Genomic DNA, 25,893 nt, shown 5'->3' with positions numbered 1-25,893 from the left:
GTCCAAAGGGAGGTAGCTGTGACCTGCCATGTAACAACAGGCTTTTCCTTCAGTGCTGGCGCTGTTCTCTTGTGCCACGATGTAGTTGCCTCCCAAAATTGACTGGTGCTGAACATTTATTAAGGGCTCCATGATCAGATGTTTGTGGTTTGACAGAAAGAGCTGACACTGGTTTAAAAGGAAATATGTTGTAATATTTCCTCCGTAGAGCCATTGATGAGAAACTTCAGACAAGAATTTTACTTGACAGAATTCTGCTTTGACGTAGTTGAGTGAGGCAGGAGGTTTCTTCTGTGGCTTTTCATCACAAACATCATCATCATGAGAGCAGCATCTTTTGCATCTGTCTGCCCCTGCTGCCAGTTCCCCACCTGAAATCTTAACTGTGGGTGACATTAGAGACACTTCAGTAAAGGCAGGCTGTGAAGAGGAGTGTGAACAGCCATCCCCATGGTAAGGAAATTAAGAAGAGTCAAAGTTTGTTTAATCTGTGGTTCAAGTATTTTTAAAGGGAAAAAATCATGTCCAAGTTGTCTGGAAGCCTGTTTTCTGTGTGAAACTTGAAGAAAATGAGGGTAAAATTCAGGTAGACTTTAGGGGTTTAAAATGGTGAAGGAGATCTGTTGAATCAGTGTAATTTAACTGAAGAAATAATTTCTGGTTTGGCTTTTTTTTTCCCCCCTGCAAGTTTTCCCCAGTCCCCCCATTGGCTTTAGAGGTCTTTGAAAGAAAATTTTTATGTTTAAATTCTAGCTGAATGACAGCAACAAAGCAATATATGACATCTACTGTTCATACAGTCATCCTTAATGTGCTCGTGTATCACACGGAATAATCAGGTATGGATTTATTTATATAGAACTGAAGTTTTCTGCTGTCTGAGATGGCATTTTGGCCAAAAGCTTGTATAGATGCATCAGAGAATCATAACCTCAAGTGCAGCTTACAAGTAGCTCAAGTGCTACTTACAAGAGCAGAGAGGATCCATGTGGTCTTCCTCCTTCTGCTCTCAAAGCTCAGTTAGGTCCTGCATGGCAAATGATGTCTAGCATAGACAACTACAGCCTTATGTATATGTTTAGGAATTAGGCCTGGTGCTCTGGGTGCTGGTGATTTACCTACTCTTGGCTTAGATCTGATGTTGGTGCGTGCAAGTGAACAAAGCCCTTGTTTTTTCCCCTTGTTGTCTGAAACAAGAGTGTCTGGAATTGATATGAAGAAAAAGATAGGTAGCAAATAGTCATGTGGATGCTAATGTTCTTTAATGATACAAACTGCCTGTGTAAATCTGTGTCAGGGATCAAAGCACTTGCCCCTGGGATTATCCTCATCACTGTACGAGTTGGCAGCCAGTAGTTCAGGAGTAATCTGTGCATATGGGGAAAGGGGAGGTAGATGTTTTAAATGTATAGGTAATATGTGAAAACACAGATTGTATCGCTTGTGCTAGCTTTTTTGGAGTTGGGGAGTGTGGTGTGGGGTTTTTGTTGTTGTTTTTGAATAGTGGTGTAGGTTGCATGCCTTAAATAGCATCCTTTAGTAGGAAAGAGAACATTTTGAGAGATTGGCCACTAAAGACATGTCCTCACTGCTCTGGCAATGTACCTTGTAACTCCAGTTTCCCCACTACTCTCTCCTGTTTATATGCACATCCTTACCTCTGCTGGAGTGTTGCTTTCTCCTTGAGCTTAAGTGGCTGAAACTCCTTGTTGCCAAAGCTCAAGTTACGAAAATGATAGAGAGTGAACTATCCTACTTACATTAACTCTGCAGCTGCTGATGCAGTCACTGTGTGTAGCTAATCAAATGCCTCTGATTAACTTGAGGGTCACTTTTGCTTGGGTTTGAGCCCCCAGTGGCTTCAGGTAAGCCCCTGGACTTTGCTCTGGAGTAGATAAAGAGCACTCATGCACTCCCTTCTGCCTACTCTGCTTTGGGATTGTTACTCCTGGTGGCAGGGTGGTAAGGAACGGCAATTAAATCCCTGCCATTGTTTACTAAACCCTGAGCTTTGACTACACAGGAATTTGTGGTCGGTCCGGTATAAATTGAAATGAAGAGATTACAATTGACTCCCATTAACTAACACAGTTGTAAAATTTACTAGCCAACATTTGCTTCAGGACAAGTGCTTTGGGTGGTTTTCTTAGCCTGATACACCCCTTTTGAGACCGTCAGCATGCTGTATGCTTGGTGCAGGACCTCCTGTGTAGTGTCTATTCTCATGTGTACTGAGGTAAGTTAGTTTGAATTAATACAGGACAAAAAAACCCTCTGAATGACCCCTAGCAGAGCAATGAGTTTTATCACAACATTAGTGTTGAGTTGTGTGTCTTTAAAGAATGGGGATGGCTTTGCCTAAGTAATGTTTCAGATGCAGCTGGTGTCAATGTATCCACACTGACCAACACAAATCTCCCAGTTTTGCTTTAATCAGAAGGACTAATATTGCTGCTAGAGTATGAGAGTGAAATAAAATATTTTTCTTTTAGAAAAAGACTGCTTTCTTCATTGTATTAATAGACACCTATAGGTTTTCTATACAGTGACACATATGCTTTGGTCTCTGTTCTCTAGGGCTTGATGAGGTATTTGGATTTGCAGTTGTTGTGTGAAGTCTGCACATCTAGTGCCCTTAGAACTTCGTGTTTCTAAGGGCGGGAGGAACCGTCACCTTTAATAAGAAATATATTCATGCTTTTTCTGACTTTCACAGCTTTTATAGTTGAACTTTGGTGATAAGGGTCTTTGCTGCTTCTACAGACCAGAGAGGTGGTGGTGTTTCCTTCCACTTGCTCTCATGGGTGCTCCTTTCCTCCTCATCAGTGAGATGTGATTCTTTTCTGTGTTCTCTGCTCTGAGGCTGTCAGTGTTTCCCATTTTTCTTTTCTCCTATGCACTAGAGAATTTGTGCCCCTAAATTTTCACCTGTCTCTTAGTAACAGGCTTCCTCATTCTTTCCCGAAACTAGGAGCTCTCTGTATATCTAATAATAATTCCTGTTGTGCCAAGGGTGCTATATGCATCTCCCAATAGGTTGATGCATTTTTATTTTTCAGCTGTTCTGTAATTACAGGCTTAGCTATGGCAAGGGATATTGTCATGCTACAATGTGTCACGATGTCACCAGCCAGCTATTGCAAGTAATAGGAGCAGGTAGTTCTGCTCACTAATAAAGATACCAGTATCTCCATTTTCTACTTTTGCAATTCCCAGTGTTCAGCAAAACCTGTAGTTCCCTTTGTCAGTAGGATTGTGCATGCTTGCTCACAGTCTTTTTAAGATTAGTTCATGCAACACCAAAGACCAAGATCTTGAATTTGTTTTTACATGCTTGCAGGTTGAGATGAGTTTCAGCACAGGTTCCTGATTAATGTTATGATTATTGACATTAGCCTAAAAGTGGCAATGGCAGTATGTAATAGTATGCATACGTAATGTAAGTGTATGTGCACATATGTGTGCATGTGTTGAAAGATAGCAGAGCTTTGCCTGGAGCTTTCCACTCTTCTACTTACATCAACTAATCCAACAAAAAATCTTAGGTTTCCATACAAACCAGGCTACTCTGCTTTTAAATGTGTTGGTAGCTTTAGCATTTCCCATTTGGGGCCTTGAATCTCTGTATTTTTATTGCTAGGATTCCAGTCCGGATGGGGATAGGAAGAGGAGAAGCTGTTGGTGTAAATAAAGAAATAAATACAGTTTTCTGTGGCAGCATACGAAGTTATATAATTTTAGCACTAGCTTAACAGGCAGGAGGCAAGTGCAGTGGTTGCTGGTTGCATGATGAATGCAGCTTTTTGGGTTGATATCATCCCGTCACGCATTCAGCATGTGCTGTGCTGTCTAATTCAGATTGGATTCTCCTGGTGCAGAGAACTACACTTGCCATCAGTGGGATGCCTCTATGTCTGAGCCTAAAAGCGGCTCAAGGGTGCATGCTGTAGAGGAGGAGTCTGCGTAGGACGGCTGCACCATACCTGTGAAGTCTGATCCACACATGTTATAAGTATCTGGGCTGTTAGGAGGGATCCTTTCTCACATTGCTGTGTGGTTATGTATGTAGATATTACTATTGATCCCCTGCATGGTGGCCATGGAGGGACCTGGACCAGCTCAGAGAGCTTACGACTGTAGGGGATGGTGTTTCTGTAAGGCTTGCAGGGTCAGGAGGAATGGCAGTTCTCATGTAAGGGTCCCACACAGCTGCCTTTATGGCATAACTGGAACCTGGTGAATGATTTTGTTTTTGCTTTCAAATGGGCACCCATTCACTTGTTGTACAGCAAGCTTTTAAATCCTTCCTAAGTCGCTTTGGGCTACTTTTGGCTGACAGGCAGATCCTGTATGAGCACATCACCCAGCCCTGCAAAGCCCAGGCCTTTGGGAGCAAAACCAGTTGCCAAAGAAGCAGGTGTGTCAGCTCAAAGTGGCCCATGAGGAGCAGCTGTGCACTCGAACTTTGCCCACTTATTTGCTCAAGGTTTTATCTCATCCTTTATTATACAGAAAATGAATATTTACCGTGTCAGTTAAAGCAGGGCCATCTGAGTGGTGGGCTCCTTGCGTGCAAGGTGGCCTCATGGGTGAGAGTGTTGGAAGGGAAGGCCATGCTTTCTGTGCCATCGGAAAATATAGGGACACCTGAGTAAACAGTGGGCACTGAGGCTGAGTGGCTAGGGTGACTGGTTTGGTACACTTGATTGATTTCCTTTCCCCCAGCTTTTTTTCTCATGCCCATAGCGTTTTTGTTCTGTGGGCAAATTCTGACACTAGAGCAAGACAAGAGTGCTCTGAATAGAAAGCTAAACTTGCCTGTTATTTTAAATTTTGCTTCAGGAATTTGAATGTGGCTAGCAAATTTAATATTGAAACAGAAATTTCTTCTGAATTGAAGACCAAATGTTCCACTTGGAAAGTATAGCAGCACAGCCTTTGGCTGTGCTTGAGATAAGTTATACTGGAAGAAAAGCAGCCCCAAACCAACAAACCTCAACATTAAAAGAAACCCTCTGTAGTAATTGAAAGGGCTATTTTTGGTGCAATGTTGTGATTTTTAGCAAGATTGCGTGCGTTGAGGGAAATGTTTACTATGAGATTTGTTACCACTTCTGGTCTTTAGATCCTCAGCGGTGGACTTGTAGCCAGGCAGTTGCAATTGATGAATGATTTTATGTCTAGTGCATAGTAGGAAGACAAAGCAGAATAATTTTGTGGGATTAGAAACTGTTTGGTGTTGGAGGTAAGGCATCCATATCCATATACAGTAGCCTGGCCTTGGCTGGGAATTAGGCACATGTTCATAGGGGAAGTGGCATGTCCTAATACGCAGGGAGCCCGGTGGATGCTCGGAGACCTGCTCTCTGTCCCTGGGTCTGCCCACCTTGGGCAGTTCACTTGACTGCTCTGTGCCTCAGTTTCTCATTTTATCTGCCACATAACATCTATTTAGATATTAAACAATTTGAAATGGGACTGCCTCTCGTTATAGAAAACAACTGCTCTATGTCAACACAGTCTTAATATTAAACATAAACAACCATAGTCTTTGGATATTCCAAATAAATTCAGCAAGATTCTGCTTAATTTTTGATTTTTTTCAACTGCATTTGATCTTTGGACCTATATAACCAAACCTTTTCCTTAGTAGCTCTCTGTTATTCTGCCTTTCGAAGGACTTTGTGGAAAAGAAGGTAGCATAAAAATCACACAACCGGTTTGGCAGGTCCTGTATAAACAGGAGAAATGCCAGGAAAAGTCTCATGTCTTTGTTGCCAGCTTTGGGGGGAAAAAAAAAGGGAGGGGGAAAATCTGGTTAATTTTCCTCTGCCGAAAACCTCGTCCTTCACTATGTGTGAGCAGGGCTGTGGGGAAGGGCATATGGTGGAAGGGACTAGGGGATGCTTGGTAGAAGGAACATGTCCTCAAATACTGGGCATGTTCCTATTCTTGGGCAGTTGTCCCAGTCACCTTCTTGGCTGTAGGAACAGAAGTGTTTTGTCATGCTTCTTGTAAGCAGGTTTGGGGTGTTTTTTCCTTCCCCCATCTCCTCTGACAGTCTCACAGCTCAGTGCGAGTGTTAAGCACACCCTGCTTGATTAGATGGAGGTGATTGATGCCCCCCTGTTTTGCTTGCTTTGTGCCAGCAGGAGGATGTGCTGGTTTTTAAGGCCATTTAGTTGTGAGTTGGGTCGGGTAAGGAGACCTGCTTTCCAAGCTGGATCTATGCCGTTGCATAACCGCGGGAAGGGTTGGAGTGCCTCTGTCCTGATTCTTGTGGTAGAGGAGGGATGTGTTTCTGGAACGGGTTCACAGCTCTCTTCGGATGCAGGCCATCTCTGCTACCACTTGTGAGTCGAAAGATTTCAGTCAATGCTTTGACAAGGAGGAGCATTAGAAATCAGAAGTGCTCATGGGGAGGGTGTTTAAAATCAATGCTGAAACGCAAAGTGAAATGTTGCCTTCTCAGAGCTTTTGTGCAATATCCATGTCATTTTACTTCTCTCTTAGAGTGCATCTTTCTGTTTTCAGAGCAGCAGTATAACCTCAGAAACATGGACATGTGGGTCGAGGGTCCAAATGAGATTTAGGCAACTCCCTGCTTCTTCCTACACCTCTCTTCCTAATTGTAAGATAGGATTCAAAACAATCCTTCCTCTGGTGCTTCTCTATCTTGACCATTTCGCCTTTGAGCTTTTCAAGGCTGTCCTAGTGCGGTGATTCTGTGGTGTCTTTGACAACGGCCCCCTGTGGTTCAGATTGCCTCCGAGTGCTATCACTGTATAAATGGCAAGTCCTAACAGTTGGGTTCAGATCCCAGTAGAGCTCTTAGAAGAGGATATTAGTTTCTAAGGTGTTGAAGTAGGTTTTTGCTCAGCCCCTGTGTTCCTGATGGGCTAACCACCTAATCTGCATATGTTTTGGTCTCTCCACATGTAAAGGTGAGTGTAATAATGCTTCTCTTCATTGCAGGAAAGTGGTAAAGGTATTACAGGACATATTTAAATAGTGTAACAATGCGGACTGTGGACAAGCCTTCAGAGTGAGTAAAAATTGGCCCAGGACTAGGACTTTACTCTTTTTCTCAAAGATGTCTGCAATTAACTCCGTTTCAGCTAGCCCAGTTCCCAAGCTTGTCACTTATGTAGTGAGGAAATATTTGCAGCTCATAAGCAGTCTTATGGTAAGGGTGGAGTGGCTCTCACCACAGTGTCCATTCAGTTGTGAACAGCAATGCTTAGCTGTGAAAACAAGCCAAAGATAACCAGAGTGAAACTTCAGCACTTCTTCCAGGAGCAACATCATAACCAATGCTTCGGGATTATGAGCTAAAACAAAATAATAATTTGAGGAAGAACAAAAAGCGATGCAAAGGTTGAAAGGAACAATTAAAACAATTGGGGAACTTAACGAACAGGAAAAGCTGCGACAGGAGGGCAGCTAACATGAGATTTTTATGCTTAGCCATCCCAGGGCTTGACAGACCTGTGAGCTCAGCGTTATCCCACTGCCCTGTTGGCACAACCAAGGCAATGAAGGTTGCAGTAATGCCACAACTTGTTTAGGAGAGTCAGTAGAAGGTCTGGGAACAGGTTCTTGTCCTCACCATTTCTCTTCAAACATCTTCTGTGGAGCTTGTTTTTTTTCCCTGTGCTTTGTTGTGTGGCATCTGCCGCCCAGCCCCGTACAACAGCATTATGCAGGGGGTGATCCACTTCTTGTTCCCATTCTGAGTGCTGGGAGTGCCGCTGGAATTTCCAGAGTGAAGGAATAAGGGCTGTGTGGGATGCACCCTGTCACATGGACAGGTCATACCTGGAAGGCATCTCTTGTTTTCAGAGCAGTTGGGAAAGAATTGCTAATAGCCCTCCTTACGCAACAGAATATTCACCCGCTTAGTTCATTACTTATTAGCTCCAGGCAGGGACATTGCAGATTGGTTAATGGTAATGGCCAAATCATTAGACTGTGCAGCATTAATGGAGGAGAAAGCATTTAATAAAAAGCCATCACTTGACCCTGTCATTGTCCCTGGAATTCAGACCATATTGCCTATGGCAGGGGGTTGGAACTAGGTGATCTTAAGGTCCTTTCCAACCCAAACCATTCTATGACTCTATAATTCTATATTGTCAAATTCAGGCTCTGCTCTCCTTCTGTCACCTACCCCTTCTTAAATGGATGGCTTGCTTGAGAACTTCAGCTTCTTTTCAAACTCATGTGGAAGTTCATCTTTTCTGCCTTTAAATTAGATATGCTCTACCATGACCAGCTGTTTCTGTACAAACATATTCTAAAAAGTCTCCTTAAACTTCTGCCAGTCCCGATGGTTCTGTGCTGGAAGGACCATGGTTTAGAGCAAATGAAAGATTTTTCTTGTGTCTCAAGCTATTCCCCAGGCGGTTTGTTTACTTTTTCCAAGTAATATTTTGTATCTGATGCCTCCATCAGGAAGCAGTTCAGTTTCTGCTTGTTTGCATTCTCAATCCCATAGAGTGCTGACTGGAGAGACCTGCCAAAAGCTGCTAAATAGCTTGTTAAATAAATTGTAAAAGAAATAACCCGATTCTGGTACAGGTTGACCTGCCTGCAGATTTTATGTCTTTTGATGTAACTTGGCTTCCTTCAGTTGTCTCCTATTGCATCTTAATGTTTTAATCACAGCTTGTTATTAGCTCATCCTTCTGCAATATGTCTTCCAGATTATCTTCTCTTTCCTCTGTTTTTATTTCCTTTTGGCTGTTGGGCTGTATCTCCCATATCTCTCTCTGTCTCTGTAGTTCCTTTATTCTTTCCTTATAAGCAAGACCTTCTGACTCTTATAAAAATTGTCTGTCTTGCATATATAGATATGTGTGTGTGTATATGTATGATGCAGAATGAAGAGCCTGCAAATGTGTAGGATGCAATATTCTAAGTGAAATCCTACCAGCTGTTTTTATATACTCTCCTTTGTCAGCTAGAGTTTCCTTTTTAAGTCACACTGACCTCATGTTGTTCATATTGAAGTAAGTGGCTGAAGTAGGTGAAAGATAGTAGAAGATGATCGTAATTTGATGTTTCTCCCATATCCAGTTTCTGTACAGTAGACAAGGTCAGTGCGAGTATGGTTCTTTTTAGGAACTCCCTCTGCATTTAATATGCTGGGAGTCAAATAATCTGAATCCTTCTGATATAGTGGCAAACATCCATTGTTTCTGGACTAGCTTATTAAGACAGTCTTTGAGAATGGGTATTTTATTTGGCTGTCTTTCTCTCTTTGTGGATTCTGCTCAGTTTTCCTGAGCACCCAAATGAATCTGCCCATTTTTTTCACCAACAGGCCTTATTATAGCTGTCTCCTTCCTGGGCTGGCCTAGATTCCCTCTGGAGAGTTGCCTTTACCTACTTTGAAGTGTTGTTGAACAAAGGGATACAGCACACTCCCTGCCATGCTGTATATTGCTGGGTTACTTTTGCACCACTTGAACCTTTAGGAGCAGCAACTGTAAGCTGTAGGGTTAGACTTTGTCATGATACCCCCAGGTTTCTTTGTGTAGTTGGTATGTCCTTTTTCATGGAATGTCTGCCAGAAGTTCAAAATGTGATGAAATGCTATCATGAAGTGCTGTGTATGCCAATAGTGTTTTGTTCTGCTGGTGAGGAAAGCTGTAAAGATGTCAACCTTTCAGGGTTAAACGGTTGTTTATTAGGACAGTAAGTAGGTACACCAGAGCTCTGCTCTGGAATGATCTTCCAGTGCCAGAACCTAAGCCTGTGATCAAGGTTGCCTCCAGCAGCAAATAACTTCTCTTCATAGGGATGTTCTCATGCTTACAAGGGCAGGCACCTATGTGATCATTCATACATAGCTTTTTTCCCAGTTTGTTGCAGTAGATGATTTTTGGGTGTGCCTATGTTTTCATAGGGTAACAGATATAAGGTAATTATGGTGTATCATGCTGCAATTTGTTTCCAAACAGGTATATATACATACTGTTCACCCTCAGGTTCAAACTGATCTCATGTAGATAAGGAGACAGAGTAAACTTAAGTGACTGAACTGGAGAAGATAAAGATTGAGGCCCGTAAGTGGGCTTTACTTCCTCTAATGTAAACTAGGACCAGAGTCATTGTTTTAAAAAAAAATGCTGGAGAATATTGCAGCAATAGTAGTATGTATAGTATATGGTAGTATATTTCCAGGTATGGATGGGAGCAGAGTCCAGCTGTGCTGTAGGACTAAGAAGGGTCATTTCTTGTATTTTTAAATTGTATTTTTAAAATGTGTATTTCAGAGTGTTGTAGCTCCTCAGGAAATTGTTTCTGTCAGTGATGGAGGATAAAAAGAAGCTATCTTTTTAATGATAGCTTCTTATGTGAATACTCTCCCATGATTTTTCCGCTACTTAACTGATGGACATGTAGATAGTCCATGGCAGTGAATGAATTGACCTCATCCATGTAACAGTTTGGACCTATGGTGGTTGTTATGGAAATACTTGATGTCCACCGTTGTGAAGATTCCTGTACGCAGTAAATGTAGCTTCAGTAACAATGTTCAGAAAACACCACTCATCCCCTGTAGAAAGCCCAGAAATGATGGGTGTCCTCAGAAATGGGTTTGAATACATAATAACATTGCAGCCTGCCAATACCTTGACAGTTCCATAATGCAACCAACTAAAAACACTTTGTGCTGGCATGCCAGCCCTAAGATGCTGAAGAGGAGCTCCAGGACTCCCCCTTTCCGTAACAAGTGAGAGGGCAGCTGCCTGTACACCATGTTTTCCCTTAGATGTCCCATCTCAGTTTCATTTCCTCCAGTAATTTTGCACTGAAATGAGCGCATGACTCCAGTAATGGGTGCTCAGGGTGTGAGTTCCCATGCGTACCGGCAGGGTTGTACAACTGCTTTATGCTGCAGATGAGGCTCCCCAACACTCCCTGTTGCAGGAAAGAGGACACAAAAAAGATGCAGTGGAACATCTGACATGTAGCTATCTAAGCCTAGAAAGTCTTTCTCAGTTGCCCTCCCTGCTTCCCTGCTGCTTACTCACGCTACTTGGCCACGCTACTTCAAAGACTCACATGGGTTGTTTTTTTTATCTGTGCAATGAACTCTCCCCCTTGAGCCTTCTGTGGTGCTTTGTGCTAAGCAAGCGCACTAACAAAATCACGATGTAGGCACGAAAGGGGTTGCCCTGTGGATCAGAGCAGTGCTTGAGCAGAGGTCAGTAGCAAGTTCTTTGGAGTGACAACCCCATAGTGCAAATTCTGCAGTCACATGTGGAAAGGAGCTGGGGGAGATAGTTTCTTAACTTCAGGCAGTTGAATCTGTGGTTGGCTTCTTCCTTTAAGTAGTAAGTCAGGTGGGCCAAAGTCCCAGTTTTACTGCCTCCTCTTGGAGCACTGCTGCAGAAGGGTGGGTGGAAGGGTCTCCCACTTCAAGTAGATAAGGCTTTACTCCCATTTTGGATCACAGTGATTTCACTTCCGAAATTTGAACCAGGATTTGCTTCCCAGATATATATTTTGTGCTGCCTAGGTGGGATATCTACGGATAACATTCTTTATTATTTATATAAATGACTAATGCTTTCATAAATCTTATTAAGTTTTTGCCTTAGTATAATCTTCCCAGTGTCTGTTTCTACTCTCTCCTCCCCCATATTAGCAGTGACCTCAGTGAAGAAATGCTTTTTGAGCATGTGGTTCAGCTAGTTTTTTGCTTCATTTATATTTGCTAATTTGAGGTATTTTGCAGTACTTAGACAATAATGCAACCGTCTCATGGCATTTTCAACAACAGCATTGACCTCCGCAGGCTGCCTTTTCACAACACTCAAGTGCATCAATATTGCTGTCTGTACGATTTTAATTTAATTAGAACAGTGGCTGCAAGCATTTGGGGAGAAGCATGAACTTCCCCAGTGTCTCCTGTCCCCTTCCCTTTCGTGATGAATTGTTGCACCTCTGGTTTTTGTTGGCTGGAGTTAAGGATGGAGATGTGAGAGGGTAGCCGTCTCCTGCTCCTGTGCCTGGAGGTTCGTCAGAGGCAGGCTGAGGGGGGGAGACAGGGAGGAACTGAGCTTCACAAAATCACTAAGGTCACCGAGACAATCTCTGCTCTCTGGGTGCAGGAAATGAGATGTTAATCTTTCCCCAGTGCTGCTTTGCATAAGGTCCATTCCAGAGAGCTGTGTTTGTTTTAATTTCTCTAATTACTGATAGTGTGCTGATTATGCTGGTATAGATTTGATGTGAATTGCTATATTAATGGGATTAAAAATGAGGAGAAGTCTGCTATGGAAATTAAGAAGATGACAGCAGCTGGGGGAAGGGAGGGAAGTGGAGAGTTTAATTCATACCCTGGTACTGCAGAGCTCTACTTTGCTTCTTCCTTTGTCCCTGGCAGAAGTTGAAGCATGCATGGTTTATAACACTGACCAAAACCCCAAAATGTTTTAATTTTGTACCAGTGCCATACAGTCTCTTTGGGATCTGATCTCCCACCTTCTCCCTGTGTTAGACCCTGTAACTCATTTCGTAGTGGTCTCTTGGGCTTTCGTTTCTAGCTATAGCATTGCATATAAAACAGTGGTGAACACTGCATATGTCTTCCTTCCTTTTCCTCTTCCTCTCACTTGCTTCCCTAATGATTAACTTACTTGAATCTCCTGCTGTTATCCTCATGCTACGTTGTGGCTGGTTTGCTGCCATTGTCCTACTGAGTGCCTAGATCTGCAGGGCCTTCTGAATCTTTCCTGCAAGCAACTCATTCTCCCCTAACAACCCTTTTCTCTAGGGCCATTTTCTTCCCCTCTACTGTACCCAAGGCACCTACTCCTAGAAGGATCCACAGTAGCAAAACTAGACCCACCTGGGCTCCCCCCAGCTCCTGTTCCTTGGCTTATCTTTCCACTTTCCTTGCCTCCATGTGCTTGCTGAAAGAGATGGCTGCCCTCGGCCCCGTGTCCTTGCAGAGCTGAACATCCTCTGTGATTTGGGGTACACACTGTTCTGTCCAGAATGCCATCTTTCACAGTCCTGAGAGCTAGAACCTTATGTTTCAAACCTGGATTTACACAAGCCAAGGGCATATTACTCAGGGTTTTTTAAGCCTAGAGCTTCTCCAGAAATCTAAGAGGGTACCAGAACATCTGCAAACCTGCTAGTGCTGCCCTCTCTGAGTGTGCATTCCACAGGCAAGGAGTTGGAGCAGGGTGATGACATGATCCCCAGGAGCTGGGAGCTTCCCTTGAAGCAGCGTCCTGCTGCCACTGTCCTCTGAGTAAGCAGGGATGGCCTGTGACAATGTGACAGGTAACTTTCTCCTCTTTCACTTCTAACTGTCGGCTTCCTGAGAGTTACCATAGCGCAACTCACTGTATCTCCACCTCATGGTAATGCCTGCTTCTTTTGGAGCAGGGGGAACCTCGGCTGTTTGGAGAAGCGAAGATGAACAGCAAATGCAACAGGACAGGCATGGAGTGGCACACGTACGCCAGCAGCCTGCGGGGCAAATGTGTGTCAGCTTTCACTCTCAGTTAATTTTGCTCTGTGTAGTATTATTACATGCAGTATAGGAGTAAGTTTTTATGCAGTGGTGAGAGTCAGCTGCCTTTTCTGTCTATTGCGGGGTATTTGCAAACCACATTGGTTGTTTTCGTTTCCTGAAGATTGCTGTACAGGTAAAGCATTTCTTTGCTTTATCAAAGAAAAAAAGTCCTTTTACTATGCCACCTGTCCAACTACTGAAGTAGTTGTGTCACTGGGACAACATGAGGCCTTGCTCAACATGCTTTCTTACCTGTTTTATTTCCAATTCTGCAAAAACATGGATGGCATTTGTGCCTGCCATCTGAGTGAAGTTGGTAAAGGGACAAAAGGACTGCAAGCTGGAGAATGTGCACAATGAAGGCAGCTGCTTTGGAATTTAGAAGGGTGTAATTTTAGTAAAGGCGTGAAGCTGTTTTACTTGCAGCCTCATCTTCAACTGTTAGACTTCCTAAAAAATGTGACTACAAATTTAGTTTGCAATTTTGATTTATTATGATTCTATGATTACTGTTATAGTTGTTATTGCTATTGCTATATGAATTCTTTGTGTTCGTTACAGAATTTTCTAACTGTTCAGGTAGATTTTTGTGTGTAAAGCATCTACCTGGTTCTCCAAACTGAAATCAGGGTTTGATGGCTTTGGGAGTCTAGTCAGCTGTTATGTACACTCCTACTAAATAGCCATGATCAATACAGCTTTTGAGTTACCTTCTTTTTTAGGCAGGATGGCTTGATCTAAGGCTTTCTCAGCACCTGGATGTTAATGTTTTGTACTCTTCTAGTACAAAAAGAACAAAACCATAGCTTGACTTGTTTCTAACCATCTGTTTCTGTCTCTGCTCTGTCTCTGCTAGGTCAGGCAGGTAAAAGCATGCTGCACTCAGCAGACCTGGCAGGTTGTCTGGGTGGCACTGTTGGAGCACTAGCCACCGGACCCCACCCCAAGGAGGGTCTCCATAAAGGCTGACTTAGTGCATGTCTTCAGTAATAGCAGTCAAGGTGAAATTTCATGGTGAAACTTTCCTGACTCACTGTGAGCTGAAGCAGCCTTTCAAAAATGATGACAGCAAGCAATATGTCAACTGTTTTGTCCACCTCATTGTGGCTACTGGCAAAATACTAGGGAGCTGCTATTTTGAAGTTTCTTGTAGATGGCAGTTGTTTGGGGCTGAACATTTGTCACTTGTGGGTTTAAATGTTTATAGAGTCCCCTGGCAAGCGGCAAATTTGGAATGTGGTAATGCCAAGCTCTTTCCTAGCACTCATCAGCAATAAACTCAAAAGACCACACAAAATATGTGTTGGTTTAGTCTCTTAACAGTAGACTAAGCTGCAGCAAGGCTTTTTGTTCAAGTACACACAAGGTTCGTGCTGGTTCTGCTATCAGCACTACCTGCCCTTCCTCCCAAGCCCTTGCTTGAACAACGCTACCATTGAACCATCTATTCTTGGCCATAATGAAAAGGGGAATATTAAACAGATTGGTCAGGGAACTCTTTCAGAAAGATTCATAGCAGTGGAGTATGTGGTTGCATAACCTTAGAAGCATGAGATAACCAGACGTGTTCTTGTTTGATGGACCCCACACAGAGAAGCACTAGGCAGTTCTGGAGTTGTGAAGGTTAAAGCAAATCTCTTCTCAGTGGTGTGAGCACAGTAGGTACCTCCTGGAGGTGTGACTCTAAAAAGCCTCAAAAAGCCTGGAGGAGCAAATGTGACCTTGTGCGTTCACGCGAATGTGTAGGCTGGCAGTTATGTGTGGATGAAGCACAGAGCTGCAATAGGTTGCAGAACTGGACTGATGTTTGCAGTTCTGCTTCCAGCCATGTTACCGACTCATGCTGCAAACAGGGATGAAGCTCATTTTTCCAAAAGCCCAGTGCCTTGACCTCCATGTGCCATTACCATTCCACACCTCTTGGAAATCTGGCTAGGACAGTTACAAGAGCTACTCTTTCAGGATGCACTTGCTGCGTGTATTGCCCTCGAGAGGCACGTTCTGTCCTTTTTTGAGACAGCTTAACTCTGAAGTTACTTAGCTCACTTGAGCTTTGCTCTGTCTGTAACTCAGGTTGTTTGTGTGTCTAATAAAAAGACTTACCTAATGCCTGTAAATTGCTTTGATATTTGGGTTAAAGGTGCTGGAAAAAAAATGCACTATTAGAAAGAGAGGGCATTTCAAAGGCACTAACAGCTAACTCCCCTTTGTGCCTTGTAAAATGTGTTCTGCAAATACTACCAATTCACACATTACTGTGGACATCCAAGGTGTGTGGAAAAACTAACTGCATTTCTACAACTTCTATTTGATTTTTACTGTCCTGTTCTCATGAGTACTAGGAAACAATGACTCTGATGTATATATTTATAACAGTAAAATCTCAATGAATCCATGTGGTATAAATAAGGTTACCATATGGCTTTAGGAAGTGGATCAGTATGGAGAGAAAGGCAGGAGGTACTGGAAGCATAATGTCTTAGTTTGATACAGCACCTCCTGGGTGCTGAGGGAAGTGCACAGGGTTCTGGATTTAATTTCATCTCTTGCTTGCACTTTCCTCCTCCTGTTGGCCAGTGAGAAGGCCCTTTGAAGCCTCTTAGCCCGTGTCTTTGCAGTGGTAAATCAGTATTTCTGTAAGCATGAAACGTGACCTGAAGTTGGACTGTATCCTGCATTCTTCGAGAGGGAGAAAAAGGACTTCATGTCTCCCATCTATCCGCAGTGCCTGTTAGCAGAGGCAGGCATCTGTGTGGCTACATTTCAGAAGTGTTCCTCTTTTTGATAAATATCTCATCCAATACACAAAACAAGCAGCTGCAGTGTGGTTCGATTATCTGAGCTGTGCATTGCAGCAGGAAATGCTAGGAAGTGGCTGGTCTTGTTGGGAATTGCTAGTAGTATGCACTAGGGGTGAGAAGGTGCAAATGGTCAGCAAGACTGCAGAATGGTCATGGAGAGCCACACCTTGTGGGAATGTGAGGCCCAGAGTCAGCCGTTTTGGGTCAGGGAAGGAGTTGCGTAAGTTGAAAGCAGAGTAATGTTTTGTAGCTCCACAGGTACGTCTTTCTCCACATCTCAATGAACATCCCTGTTTGTTAACTAAGCAAAACTAAATTGATAGGAGCTAATGGATTGCTGTTGCCTGGACAATGATGAGTAGAAAGAAACTGAGTGGACACAGTAAGATGCTGAAGGGCTTTGTGGGAGGCTGGAACATAAGATTGAATGATTTCTGGTTAAAATGTACAGAGCTGAAAGCTAGGGAGATTGTACTCGCAGAAATGGCCTAGTGATGAAGTGAACTAGGCCTGTCTTCCCACTCCATCTAAACCCAGTATAGTTAGAATAGTTCATATTCCACCAGCCATCAGGCTTCTCTGCCATGACCGTCAGTCATGGTGGCTATAGTATAGTGGTAGGACTCCAGATGTTGAGACAAAACTTCTGATTCTCCAGGAGCTCCTGAGCAGCAAGCTGATAGCAGCACCTTGCACCAGAATGAACTGGGCTTGCTTTGAAGTGATGGCTGAGAGATGCAGGACGTCCTCAGTATTCCATGCCCCATTTCTTTCTGGGCATGTCACCTAGTTTGCCTGAAGAGTTTTCTGCTTTGGTACATGTAGTTGTTATTTACTGATGGTTGTAAAAACCTCTCCTTCCCTTTGGTGGGGAGGGTGCTAATGTTATGTTCTGCAGGCACCTCAGTCTAGTTCACTGTCACACTGCTGTGATAATGTTGTGGTTCATAATGGAAGTAATTACCTTTTCTTGCTCCAGCACCGAATTTGTCTTTCCATTTGCCAGAGATGGGGTAGGGAGCTGCACATGTACTCTCCTGCAAATGCTCAGAAAGGAAGGTAGCTCCTTCTGCTTGTGTGTGTCCGTGGATGTAAATCCCCACACTTTGCACTGCCATTGTTAAATGTCAGCAGCAGGGTTTTGGGGAATAACATGCGTTACCTTCCAGGAAGCACACGATAATGATTTTTTTTATGCTCCTGTAAAATTGTGGCTATGTTTATTTACAAAGGGTCTAATTTGTCCTGTGATTGGAGTACAGGCTTAGAATATGGAAGAATTTTCCCATCAGATCAGATGAAATTACAGTCTTAAATTTCTTGGCAGGCGTTTTTAGAAATAAAAACCTAACAGTGACTATTATGAAACTAATGTAACATTCACAAATTGCCCTTTAAGTCTGTTTGACTGTCCTTGTGTAGCTGTTTTCTGTGTGCTGGCTGACTTGGTTGGTTGCAAGTTAAACTACTTCAAAGAAAATGCTAGTAGCTACTTTAGGCAAGAAAAAAGAAGTACTACATTAGTCAATGGTAAATAGAGTAGATTTTAGTGATAGAGTGGTTTTCTGCAGCAAAGAGAAAACTAATTGCTTAACGTCTTTAAAATGCTATGAAAGAGTAAAGTGTTAAATACTTAATGTAAGTGCTCAGATCATAACTGACTTGTTAGCATAGGATAAAGTGGTTTTGACACTTTCTGTAACAGTACTCATGCACGTATGGTGGAGTTGCTGTCAGACAAAACCCTCAGAGTCCCCCCCACTTGTGTGTCACTTCCCTTTCCTCCCTCGGCAGATTTCTGAGAAGACCCTTGGAAACTTGGTGGACCTTTTGAAAAGTAGCCCCATCACCCTGAAAGCTGCAGCAGCACATCCCCTGCACAGCACTTGTGTGCTCCCTGGGCAGCCGGCTGCATTGCTGGTGCTGCTTGCCCCCCTCTGTGCGCGCATACTTCCTTCCTTCCACCCACTTCCCCCTCCCCTGCCTTGGTTTCACACCTCTGTTCCAAAGTTCATATTGTCCTCTCTCTTTCTCTCCCCCCTGCCCCGCTTTCTTTTTAACAGCAGGAAAGAATTTCGTACACACCTCCAGTGAGCCCGGTACCAAATTACACTTCCTCGACACCACTACATGTCCCAGTGCCTCGAGCGATCAGGATGGAGGAAGACACTATCAGACTGCCTGCACACCTGCGTGAGTGTCAGCGCGGAGGCTTCTTACCTTCTTGGATTGAGGAGGGTGCGGGGTGGGGTGAGGAGGTGTCTTTATTTTTATGGAAGACAGGGAAGCCCTCTGCTTTAGACTTGTTTTTTTTAAAGCTCTAGCTGGTTTGATTTTTTGAAATATTCTTTTTAACCAAAGGAAATTACTCATAAATACATATTATATTCCCACCTCACCCCCATCCCCTGCACTCCCTGTCAAGCATTTGGCTTATTTCTCATGACAGGCACAAATGTGGAGGTTTTATTTTGACGGGAAGTACTATGTTTCTTTCCACAGTATAGGAATTGCTCAGTGATGTGCTGCGACACAAGGTCAGAGTTTCGTAAACCTGTAGCAAGTGGAGTGCGTTTGTGCTGTGGGTATTTTTCAAGTTGCTATGAGTCTCCATATTAAATACTCATGGTGCCCAGGCTGTTTACTACAGAATGTGTGTGCTGACAGAGGCAGCGGGAAAGGAGGAAGAATGATCTTAGCTGTGCACAAAAGGATGCTGCAAAGGAGGAAGGGCAATATCACTGACATTGGAACAAAAACTGGCGAGAGCCAGGCACTTCCTTGCTGAGATAATTTAATATCTGAGGAATAGGAAACATCAAGGGCTGTTGGCCAGCGAGAGGTGAATTAGTGAAATAGGATGGGGACACAGAAAAGTATAGTTTTCCTTTTTGGAGGGGGAGCAGTTCTGATGTAAATTGAGAGGTTTTAAGCAAACTTTTGTCAGGTATTAACACTCCTGGGGTACTTGAGCGACAATGAGCGACAGGGCCAGGAGCAAGCGTAACTTTGTGTGTTGCCATCTGACAAATAGGTTTGGGATTTCAGGGGGTTAGGAGAAAGTCTGTGTTTATCACAAGACATTCTCATGCCTGTCCTCAGCGGTCTTCCAGGAACACTCCTTTTCTGGATGCAAACTGTGCCCCCAGCACTTCTGTGATCCCATGCTCACTTCCTTGCTGGCCACCGAGTTGGTTGCTCTGCCCCAGGGTTTCTTGTTGCCCATGCTGTATTCTGCACCATCCTGGTTTTGCCTACTGCTGCCTTTTACTCTGCTAAGACTCACACTTCTGTGTGTGCTGCAGCAGAGCCTGGGTTGTGCCTTTTCTGTGCTTTCCAATGGGAATGGAAGCTGGCAGTGCAGCATTTCTGACCGTCTCTGGTCGGAGCATCTGATCAGACTGTGTCTTGCTGTCTGAGCATCCGTGAGCTCCCAGACCCTGTTTGCGTGCGTGGCTGCTGGCCTGTTTCCCCAGCTTGGGGAGGACTTGCTGCCACAGTTAGAGGGCATTTCTATGCTTTGCCCAAAACTTAGGCACAAAAAACCCAGCACAGAAACAGTTCTCTAGCAGTTCTTTTCCCCACTGGTGCTTTTAATCCCCAACATCTCAGGATTTTTTTCTTTTGTTTTCCTCATTGCATTAGTTGGTACTATTTACTTCTGCTGTGGGAGCAACTGTCTGTCCTCTCCACAGCAAGGATCAGGGCTGGCTTTCCAATCACTTCCTGCCTTCCCTGCTGGGTCTGGCAAATGCAGAAGGCAGGAAGGCAGAGAGCCTTGATACTGAAAGGGGTGGGGCATTGTTTTTACTACCTGTTTCCTTCCCATCAGCTACCCAGCTTCCTAGGTACTGTGAAGCTTATAAGACTTCCTCTCACTGAAGACTTTCCGTCCAGTATTTTTAGGTGTGATCCAGCCTTTCACCTTTGTTTTTGTTCTGGTTTTGTTTCTGATTGGCACATTTTTTAACTTGCAAGAAGGCTTCTTTCCCATTAGTATTTTCACAACAGTTTGACTTGTTGTAGTGTACAGATACAGATGATTAATCATTAAATGCCTGTGGATCAGTCTTCCATAAAGTTAATGTCTCAGGTCATAAACAACATGGAGCACATTTACACAGCTTTACTAATTGTAGTTCCTGTCAGCATAGTATAGTGTAGCTCAGTATGCGGTCAGTATTGACCCAAACACTATCACCATCCAATTCACCCAAACACTGTTAGAACCACTGCTTAAAGTATGTATATTCGTAGTTAGACCAGAAGGGACCATTATGAATTCCTGAAACAATCTCTGGTACAACTTGAGTTACAGAACTTCACTCAGTAACTCCTGTGTTTGGGTCCAGTAATTGACCTACAGCATGTTATGCAGAAAGACTTCTGCTCTTCATGTAAAGACTTCAGTGATGGAGAGATATAAGGTCTCTAGATGTTCTTTCAATGCTTAATTATCCTCCTTATTTGCCTTTTTTTTTTTTTTTAAGTGCCCTATTTATAGTTTGAATTAGTCAAGCTTCAGTTTCCAACTATTAGATCTCATTATCTCCTTTCCTGCTAAATATTGTCAAAAGACTACTCCTGATATAGGTGCTTTTAGATAAAGTAACTTCTTAACCTTTTCTTGGCTAAACTGGATAGGAAGGGAGGTTCTTAAGGCTGTCAATCTTCCTGTAAAGCTTCCAGATTTCAAATTCTGTTTTTATCATCTCGGTGAACTGTTTCCCACTTCAGACATCCTTCTTAAGGTGAGGACAACAGAATATCATATTCCAGGATTAGTCTTCCTAATACCAGGTATAGAAATAACTAAGTGCCTTTTGCATCTCAGGTCATGAGGTTTATGAGGTATTAAATGGGATTTTGCAAGTCCTGCATGGACTCCTCTCATTTGATTTGGTAGGTATTTTTTATTTAGAGAAGCGTCTGAGAGATGGCTAAATCCAAACTGCCTCAGAAATGAGGTAAAGTAGCTAATTTTGTGTTCAGGCTTTGGTACTGTGTGTAAAGATTGGGTTTAGGTCTGCAAAGTCTGAGGTTTGTTTTTTTTAGGTCTGAGATTTTGTTTGGTTCCAGACTTATTGCTGGTTTTGTTGATTAGGTGAAGTGTAATAACTTCTTTCAACCCTCACTCATTCCAGTGCAACAGGAAGATAGGGTAAGTTTCTCCAGTCATACACAGAGCTGATAGCTTGTCAGGCCTCCTCCAGTCATTCTCTGTTTCTGTGACATTCTGATGGCATTTACCGAAATAAAGGTTCAGTCCTAACCTGTGCATCTTCATCTCTGTCAGCTTGCCAAGTCCAAGAGCTATGCTACAAGTGCAGCTGAAAACAGCAGTTGGCCCAAGCGAAGGCAGAACTAGAGACAAATATTTCAGAACATGAAGTGCGCTTTGTAAATTCAGATGGTGTTTTATGCTTTCCTATCAGAAATTTCACTGTTCCTAATGTTGAGGAGCACTCCGAAGGCGCTAACAGCCAACAGTATCAGGACAATTAGTAGAACAATTTCCTTTGTTTCAATAAATTATTTCTTGCTGTTTGGTGAGCAGATGGGTCTCAAATGAGCTGATTTGATCCAGAGACTGGAAAATGGAGAAGTGCAAAGTTCAGAAGGGTGGATTGAGATCTTCCTTTGCTACAAGCATGCAGAGGAGGACTCCTCTTTGGTCAGTGCTGCTAGAAATATAGAGAAACCCCTTTTTCTGGAGGTAATGTGAGGGCATTTTCCCCTTCTCACGCAGTCTTTCTTATTTTAATTAGCTGCTTTCTTCCCAGCCTGCCCTATTCCTGTAGTATAGAAGTACAATGTAATCAGCCTTAAGTTTAAAGCTGTGTGACAGTGAGAATAATTTTCTCATAATACAGACCTCTCCCTGATGCTGCACTTCTCTGTAAGGGACTTTTGACCCATGCTTTAATACTTTTAAACATATTTGTTTGCCTGCCATGCACTCCTTACCTAGTAACTGAGTATTGGAAGCATTGTAAACAGTCAGTGGGGAGCTGGAGAATATGCTTTCCTCTATTCTAGATATGTAGTCAGAATCGCTGCAGTGATCTCCAGTTTACTCTTTGTTCCTGGTGAGTATGCTGCGGTAGCTTTGTAGTATATCTGATCTCCACTAGACTGCACTGATGTCAGATAGGAGGAGTGTTTGGAAAATGGAGATGTTTCCTGAGGATTCAGGAGAAGCAAGTTCAGCTCTCACACAAGGCTCTGCCCTTGATGCCTTTTGTGACCTTGGACATCTTGTTTTAGTTTCCCTACTGTAAAATATAAAAACCATGAGTGCAAAGACTCTTTTAAAAGATTTGAAAATTAGTACAATGACTGCAAGGTATTGTGATGATGAAGAATGCTGAGATAGGTGAAAGTCCTCTGAAACTTTTTGCATACCACTTCTCTCTGAGGAAGCTTGCTCCATATTACCATGGAGAGGAAGTTAGTTCTTGTTTTTTTCTTTCTTTCTTTTTTTTTTTTTTAGGTTTATTAAAACTGGTCTTTTTGTCTTGTCTGATACAATGTCATTAGTTACTCATTTTGAGCGATGGCTAATACCTTGTGGTAAAAAGTTCTCGGAAGTGGGCAGAGGATACACCATTTTAGAGATGGGTACAAGAACCCTTCCCCATGTCTATTAGTATGCTCTGAAGCAGAGAGAAAACAGCTTTCTCCTTTTTTGTAATAAGTAAGATGAAAATAAGGTAGTTTGCCTTCTACAACAGGGTTTCATGGTTTTCTTTGTCTCCTTCAACATAAAACGTCTTCAGCAAGAGACATAGAGTTATCAGTGCTGAAAAAGGACTTGCTACATGCTGTAATCCTGTGCAGCAGCATTCCCTCTTGCACATTTCTGTTGATTTGTACAGTCTGATTTTTATCTCTGAAGGGCATCTTCCCTTGGGAACGCCTGTGTGTTTGTTGAGGGAGATAGACCTCAGAGTTTTCTACTGATACAAGCATGAACAAGAGTTCATTTCTTCCTCTGAACGAATTACTCTTTTTTTCTTTAGTGTTGGCATCCTTCACAAGCCTATAGCCCATTGCCATAGCAAGGCACACTGCACGTACTTTTCTGTAGTTTTCTGTACGTATAGAACCATAGAATCACAGACTGGTTTGGGTTGGAAAGCACCTTCAGATCATCTATTTGCAACCCCCCTGCCACGGGCAGGGACGCCTCATACTAGACCATGTTGCCCAAGGCTCTGTCCAACCTGGCCTTGAACACCGCCAGGGATGGAGCATTTATTCTTGGCAGCAACTATTTTTTTTTCCTGCTATTTCTTTTTTCTGAACCCCCAATAGCCTACACTGGTATTCAGAGTAAGATGACACACTCTAGATGTTAGGGTACATGCTTCATCTCGTAGGGAAGAACTTTTACATTGGGACTGCAGTGTTGTTGTTGTCTTGACTGTACTTACTTTTTAGGAGGTTGTGGTGGTGGGGAAAGCTAAAAACCTGTTTGTAAAATTGTTGAGTATTTCTTGTTTCAAATGTAGGCTTGGGTTCTAGTCCTTGGTTTTCCAGTATGTGAGATGTTCCAAGCCACAGCTGATTTTGATGAACTCCAGTGTTCTGACCTGGTCACATACAGCTAGTGAGATGATGTTTTTTATCTCAGTATCTCTGTGTCCCTTGCAATTACTGTCTGTTCTAGTGCCCTCGTTAAGGAGGACAGAAGGGAAATTTGTTTAGTTTTCTGCAAGGATTATATTAAAGGCTTTAAGTTTTTAGTGAACCTGTCACAGGAATCTTTCTGCATGCCTATTTATATTGGTATTTGGTACTCTGATTTCATTGGAGACCAGTCCAGTGGCTCAGTCGATATCTTTGTGACTCTGGCTGTACTACATTGCGCAAAAAAGCCCTCTGTATAACCCCCAAGTGTGGACATGAGTAGTAGAGTAGCCCAGGCAGTTGGGCTCTCAGTTGGGCAGATTCTTTAAACTAAGGCATTTATCAGACCTGAGAGCAGTTTATCATGAGTTTCTTTCTCCTGATCACACATCGTTGCTTATATATGCATAATATGCATAATTTGTGGTTTAAGGGCACCAATTTTCTTTCTCTTTTTTATTTTTTTTCTTCCTAAAGAATGCAGGAAACAATTAAGAGGAGGAGGAGGAAACAACACCACTGTCAGGGTTGCCAAGGATCCATTTTTTCTGCATAGTGTCTATTAATTATGCTGCTCCTTTTATTAATCCTTTGGCACCTGTTAATTATTCTACAATTTTGGCTAGCAGCTGGAAAGCCACTTTGAAGCATTAAGCGTATTGTTATTTAGTTACTAGAATATTCAGTGCATTGAACTGAAAATATGTAGTGAGACGGGAAAAAAGGCCCTTTACCCTAAGCCACATTTAGAGCAACAAGCAATAAAAATATTTGCTTTGGAAAGATCTTTGTGGAACAAAACTGACTGACGCACATACAGGGAAAATAAAATAAAAGCTGCCTAAGACAAAGGCACTGTGAGAGGTGGTCAGAATGTCAAATTAATGACTCTGAAACTAACCCTGGTCCCACTGAAATGAGTGCTTAAATTCCCACTGATTTTAGTGGGATCTGGACTGGCCTTTTTCTCAGATGGTTGCCTTCTTCCAGCCCCCGCTTTGCTCTTCTTTGACATTATGGCCATTTAAGCCTTGTTCCTCCCCCTTACTGTCCTTTATATACTTGCCTTTCCTCCTAATCTGTTTTTTACCTTGTACTTCATTATGTCCCTGGGTAGCTAGTCCTTTCCTAACCAATCCAACCTACTACAACAGCAAAAAATTAAGCTGGGACAGTGGCGCTGCTTGCTACCACCTGACTGTCTGCAGTAGTTAATTTTCTTGATGTTGCATTTTTGTCTTCCACAATAGGCTTTTCTTACACGTTTACATTGTGACCTATGCAAGGCAGGGCCCATCTTCTTCCTCTATTCATCGGTGTCTGCTGGTCATTCAATTCATAACTCATAATAATCTATTGACAGGCTGACTGCACTGTGGAAATCCCAGCCAGCCGTCCTATCAGTGGCACTACTTCGGTCAACCCTAGTGAAGGGACTGGGCCTGGTTCCTTCATGATTGTGAGTTGCATACAGTTGTTAGGTAAACAGGATGAAAATCCTGAGCCAGGGAGACATGGGTTATGCCTGCCTGTCACGTAAGGTGGCCTCTCTCACAGGCAACCTCAGGTGCACATCTGATTTTAACTCACCTACTCCAGCCTGCCTCCTGGGTGTCTCTTAGGGTGAATCTCAGGCCAGCTTCGAAGCCATTGTACAGACAGGCAGTTTGGATGGGCGTCAAGCTCAATCTCAGATTCACTCTTGCACCATTACTGGTCCAGCTGGGAAAGCTGTGGCCTTTCGGTCAGGAAAATCCTGATTTACATTTTTCTGGCATGGTCTTTACCACCTGTGGGAGACTGACCCCCTTGTCACTGGGTTTGCATTGGGGCAACTGGGGGCCACTTCAGTTGTCACCCCTGATGTAAAGAGCTGGTGAGTTGAACCTTAAATCTCTTAGCTCCTTATTGCTGCCT

The 25,893-nt window shown here is 43.1% G+C and overlaps 1 protein-coding gene across 4 annotated transcripts in view; it reads left to right on the top strand.

Annotated features, from left to right (window-relative positions):
- The window catches only part of ETV6 (ETS variant transcription factor 6), a 136,420-nt gene that overhangs the window by 26,140 nt on the left and 84,387 nt on the right, over positions 1 to 25,893 (top strand). The window contains exon 2 of one of the 4 annotated variants that reach the window (XM_030478196.1): positions 18,411 to 18,537. The exons of 1 other annotated variant lie outside the window; for it this stretch is intronic. In XM_030478196.1, coding sequence (XP_030334056.1) covers positions 18,411 to 18,537 — 127 coding nt within the window. Of the gene's footprint in view, positions 1 to 18,407; positions 18,538 to 25,893 lie in introns of those variants that run through there. 2 more of the 4 variants (XM_030478195.1, XM_030478197.1) reach the window with 2 other exon arrangements.

This window comes from Strigops habroptila, chromosome 3 (genome assembly GCF_004027225.2).
Source record: "Strigops habroptila isolate Jane chromosome 3, bStrHab1.2.pri, whole genome shotgun sequence".
Taxonomy (NCBI): domain Eukaryota; kingdom Metazoa; phylum Chordata; class Aves; order Psittaciformes; family Psittacidae; genus Strigops; species Strigops habroptila.
The sequence above is the reverse complement of the archived record's forward strand: the minus strand, read 5'-3'. Positions and strand labels throughout refer to the sequence as shown.